Source organism: Trachymyrmex cornetzi, unplaced genomic scaffold (genome assembly GCF_001594075.2).
Source record: "Trachymyrmex cornetzi isolate Tcor2-1 unplaced genomic scaffold, Tcor1.1 scaffold248, whole genome shotgun sequence".
Lineage (NCBI taxonomy): Eukaryota > Metazoa > Arthropoda > Insecta > Hymenoptera > Formicidae > Trachymyrmex > Trachymyrmex cornetzi.
The window spans coordinates 20,595-25,947 of NW_017297144.1; the positions used below are offsets into that span (position 1 = coordinate 20,595).

Genomic DNA, 5,353 nt, shown 5'->3' on the forward strand with positions numbered 1-5,353 from the left:
CGTAACGTATACTGTAGCATTTCCCTAGATTTTCGTATACGTTTCTTTTCAAGAATAGAGCCCCTGGACCCAGTTCCGATTCCGATTAGTTCCGATTAGTTCCGAAGCGTCCGCTGAACGTTCAACGCGGCCAATAGAGGAGAGATCTTTAGTATCTCTACTCTTTTGCGAAGGAAGAAGACGAATTCCTCAGACTATAGCACACGCCGGGCGAGCATTATGGTAATTCTTATTTTATTTTGTAAATGCGTTATAAATATGAAGAATCAATGTGATTTTTCCTTCATAAATTTCGGAAAATTGTTTATTTAGAATACGGACTTTATATTCGATTTTGATGAAGTTAATTATATAGTTTAGCACAATCATCTCAAAAATCAATAAAATTAGGCTTATTCGATGCGTTTTTGCATAAAATGAAAGAATCTGGCAAAAAATAAGCGTCCATCTGCCCTGCGATCCGAGATATTAAGCGTTGAAGTTGATAACTATTGAGGTTAGGAAATCTGTCGCAGAGACAACATGAGGGTAATTCTTCAGAAGAGCTACCTCCGATTTCGATGAAATTAGGCTCATTCGATAAGAATTTGTGCGTAAAATGAAAGAATCTGGCAGAAAAAAAACCCGGGACTGTTCTGCGAAGCGAGATATTGACCCCTTTTACACCGAGCACTTAATATGCGTATTAACCAGTAATTTTCTATTAAATTTTTTCAATTTCAGCAATGTATTTGAAGAAAAATATGCATCAAAATAATTAATTAAATAAACATATCATATATATGTTTACATATAACGCTAAAATTAAGTTACTTCAATAGAAAGTTACTGGTTAGTACACATATCAATTGCTCGATGTAAACTAGGCCATTGAGCCTAGTTAAAGTTGACTAAAGTATTGTGACTTGTGACTATGTAACGTGATCATTAATCTGTCATGTAGACGATGGAGTGTATTGACTAGTGCTTATTGGTTCGGGGCGGTTACGCCGTCTCAAACAAAAAAAAAACAAATAACATGCCCTACTCGCTTGAGGCCTAACTGCCTAGAAGTTGCGGCCTAGAATAAAAGGACCGCTCTAAAAAGACTGTTCTCACACTCCACTCACCACTGTCTTCATGGATTAGAAATATTCCAAGCGGACACTCTCTAGGCCTGTTCTTTTTGGCTGAACTTTTGCACCAGTTCATCTTTTTTCCTCTTCTTTCCTCCTGGAGAGAAAAGGAAGAAAGATGAACTGGTGCAAAAGTTCAACCAAAAAGAACAGGCCTTCTGCCTGCTTTGAACATACAATTTCTTTGCATTATCAGTGAATTTATGTAACAGAGAATTATTTGTGAAACAGCGAATTTGTATAATTAAAGCAGAACGTATACATAGCGCTATGAATGAAAAACGCTATTAACCTCTAAAGTCTCTAACGCTTAATAATCCGATTCACGAGGCCAGCCGCTGCGTTTTTTTTTGCCAGATTCTCTCGTTTTGAATGAAAACGCGTCGAATGAGTCGATTTTTATTGAGATTTTAGGTGGGGGGTGGGGGGAGTCGGCTATTCTAAATAACAATCTTTTTTTTTTCTATATGATTGTACTTTTTCTTTTTTGACAGGAGAAAATTGACAAACTCAAATACAGTAATGAAGATATTAACTCATTTGTCCATAGAAAATCAAAGAAAAAGTTTAAGTCTAAAAAGAAAAAAGATAAAAAAGGAAATAAAAAACATAAGAAAAAGAGAAAATGTTCATCTTCAAGCAGTGTAAATATTAAAGATTTTATAATTTTTAGCTATTAACATTTACACAACTTGTAATATGGATGTAATTATATAGTATACATTTTTTTTTTTTTTAGAAAAGCGATGATAGTGAAAAATTCGAATGGGTGGAGAGAAAGGCTGAAGATCAAGCTGTTGATTGTAGAGCACAAGAAAATCAGCTTAAAAGGGACGAATGGATGAATGTGGAAAGTTTTATTCCATATTTATCAGAGCCTAATGTGAAATTACAAGAATTAAAAGAGAAAGATAAAGAGATTTTTCTAAATAAACCGGGACAGAGTAACAGAGAATTGAATCCATATTGGAAAGCTGGAGGCGATGGATTACCTCAAAATAATCCAGGTAGATCTGATAATCCAAAGATTTTGGATGTAAATTGGCTAAAAAAGAGTCTTCGACGTGCCGAGGAACAAGCTTTACGTGACGGTAAATGTTTAGAGGAAGTAGCTGCCGAACGTTGGGGTGTAAGTTAATTAAAAGAGCGATTCATATATATATATATATATATATATACACACACACACAAAATACTAGATTAGTCATTAATGACATAAATAAAACTATTTTTTTAGTCCCTAGAAACTATACAAACAATGATAGTTGAAGCGGAAAGAATGTCCAATACTCAACAGAATAAATCGTATCATAAAAGATGTTACAATGATAAAAATGGTAGAAACTCTCATAGAATTTCCAGTCCGAGGGTAAGAAAGCGTTTGAGATCTAAATCAAGATCTAGAAGTAAGGATCGTGCTGGAAAATATAATACACCTGACTACTCGTCGCAACATCACGCAGAATTGAAGCAAACTTATCGCAAACCTAAAGACAACGACAATTATTATCAACAGACTATGCCTGCCAACAGTAGTCGTATAAAAAATTGGAAAAAAGATAAGAGTGCTGAAGAGAGATATCCAATTACTGAATTACCTGTGTCCGAGCCAAAACAAGTTGATTTACGAAATATTAATAGTACGAATGAAATAGATAGAGATAAAGGCGTTGGTGTTTTGACCGAAGCGGAAATGAATAAATTAGGAGCAAGTATTATAAAAGCTGAATTAACGGGTGATGATGTATGCTTGCTGTTCTATTAAATGTTGTTTATTTTTAACTTATTTACATCTTAAATCTACTTGGAATAATTTATTTATTTAGGAATTAGCAGCACAACTAAAAATCCAGTTGGAACATGCCAGAAAACATTATGTAACATCATGTAATACCAGTGTACAAGAGGAGAATGTAATTCTCACAAGAACCGATGCAAAAGGTACATATCTTTCGTTTTAAATAAATAAAAATAAATAATTATCCACATTGAAATTACATAAAAATGTATGTATTAGGTACTGCAAGGCCGATACAACCAAAAAATCAATGGGAAAATTACAGAAATAAGAAAACTGTCGAGACACATATCTCCGGTGAGAGAGTACGCCATTTCGCAGACGATGATAAATATTCTCTACAAGAAATGGTAAATTGTCCAAACAATTGGAATCTCGAAAAATTTTAACGCAACATAACATAAATTTCTATTGCAGTTTCAACGAGAGAAAGGAAGATCCACGGTTGAAGATGAAGCAGTCTTTGCTAAACTCGCTTCCAAGGTAAATTAATCGAGTGAATTGAAAATGATACGAATGTGGAAATTGAAAATAACATCTTCTATTGCAGAATATTGATCATATGGATGATACATTTGAGCAACAAATTGCACGAACAGATTCGGAAGCGAGACAAGACAAGTGGAATCGTGCACAGGCAATTAAAGAACATAAGAATTTATCTAAATGTATGGATAATTGTTGGTGGTGCCTTGATTCGAAAAATATGTTAAAGCATATGATCGTTACAATGGACTCTGTAATTTGCTTAAGCTTGCCTGCTTGTACTTCCTTGAGTACTGGTCATTGTATATTAACCCCTATACAGCATGTAGCGTGTCAATTGCAATTAGATGAAGATGTATGGGATAGATTAATGGTAATTCTTACTTGTGTATTTAATATCCAATCTATCCATCTATTGATCTTTAACGTGACAACATGAAATTGCATGATGCATTTCTTTTTACAGGAATTCAAAAGAAAATTAACAAAAATGTTTACGGATGAAGATTTTTATCCGATATTTTTTGAAGTGTACAAAATACGTAATAAATTTTCACATATGCAATTAGAGTGTATTCCGTTGCCGAAAAAAATTGGCGAGTTGTCACCGATATATTTTAAGGTGAATAAATCATTTTGTTACAATACAAGATATTGCTGTATTTTAAATCAACTTATATTATTTTAACGTTTTTTTTTTTCCGTTTCACAGAAAGCTTTGTTGGAGTGTGAAACTGAATGGTCCATGAACAAAAAAATTATTGATTTAACACGTAAAGGTATACGTCATGCCATACCAAATGGTTTATCTTACTTTATGGTCGAATTTGCTTCACATCCTGGCTATGCTCATGTGATCGAGGACGAAGAAATGTTTCCACAAAATTTTGCCAAGGTGAAATTATTCACTTGAAAAAACTTTAGTTTTCAATATAAATTGATGTATGTATGATGATACGTGTAGCGCGCGCGTGTGTGTTTACATGTAACTTTTTTTATCTTTTAGGAAATAATAGGAGGAATGTTGGATTTGGATCATAACTTTTGGCGGAAACCAAAAAGACAAAGTTTTGAGGAACAAAGAATAAAAGTATTAGAGTTCACAGAAAAATGGTCGAACTATAATTCGTCGTAATCAAAAGACAGTTGATCATCTTGTATGAAAAAATTATATAGTTGGATGAATTTAAATGTATCATGTATATTTTTCATTTTCTTAAATGAAAATTATTTTAATCTTTGTATGTAATGTAAACACCTGTTTAATGTATATGTCCACATGTATGTCATATTATCTAGTTGTATAGAAAACTTTGTAAATTATTTCTCATTGTAAATTAATTATAAATTATTGTAAGCCAAGGCTATTAAGAAATAATCTTTGTGTTATTGCGACCAAATGCAATCAAATGTGTTAGCAGAGAGAAGAGCCTGAGAGCGGTCATCGCCATGCCCGGGATTTAGCTGTTATAGCCCTTCTACAATAAGCCGCAAGTCAGAGAAGTTCTAAGCGATCGTGAGTCATAATCGGTGTCCGGTGAAGTTGGCCAATAGCCAACTTGAACTACTTGGTTAAGACTGATTAAAGCGGGGAGCACAGACTATTGCATAACGCATAACACACGAGGCATAAGAAATTGAACCAACCAGAGTTCTCTATTACATGGAAGGGAAAGAAACGGAGAACTTTTCGATTGATACATATTCTTATGCATTACGTGTTATGCGTTATGCAAGAGTCTGTGCTCCCCGCTTAAGATCTCTGATGTTTTGACTTGCGGGTTATTGTAGAAGGCCTATTATGGCCGCAGCACACGCTCTTGCATAACGCATAATGTATAGTGCATAAAGGAATCAACCAATCAAAATTCTTCTTTTCCATAGAATGAGAGGAAAGGAAAGATTCTGATTAGTTGATTCACTTATGCACTATGCGTTATGCGTTATGCAAAAG

At 33.9% G+C, this 5,353-nt stretch overlaps 1 protein-coding gene across 2 annotated transcripts; it reads left to right on the top strand.

The window, feature by feature from the left end:
- Positions 1-118: 118 nt before the first annotated feature.
- Positions 119-4,611, top strand: LOC108761406 (CWF19-like protein 2). 2 transcript variants are annotated; one of them, XM_018507914.1, is made up of 11 exons: positions 119-222; positions 1,610-1,759; positions 1,855-2,244; positions 2,353-2,859; positions 2,942-3,056; positions 3,133-3,263; positions 3,331-3,396; positions 3,464-3,772; positions 3,866-4,021; positions 4,112-4,294; positions 4,406-4,611. In XM_018507914.1, the coding sequence occupies exons 1-11, from the start codon at positions 220-222 to the stop codon at positions 4,532-4,534; spliced, it is 2,139 nt and encodes a 712-aa protein (XP_018363416.1). In that variant the 5' UTR covers positions 119-219; the 3' UTR covers positions 4,535-4,611. The 2 variants fall into 2 exon arrangements, with proteins under 2 accessions (XP_018363416.1, XP_018363415.1); XM_018507913.1 differs by lacking the exon at positions 119-222 and adding an exon at positions 265-343.
- The last annotated feature ends 742 nt before the right edge of the window (positions 4,612-5,353 follow it).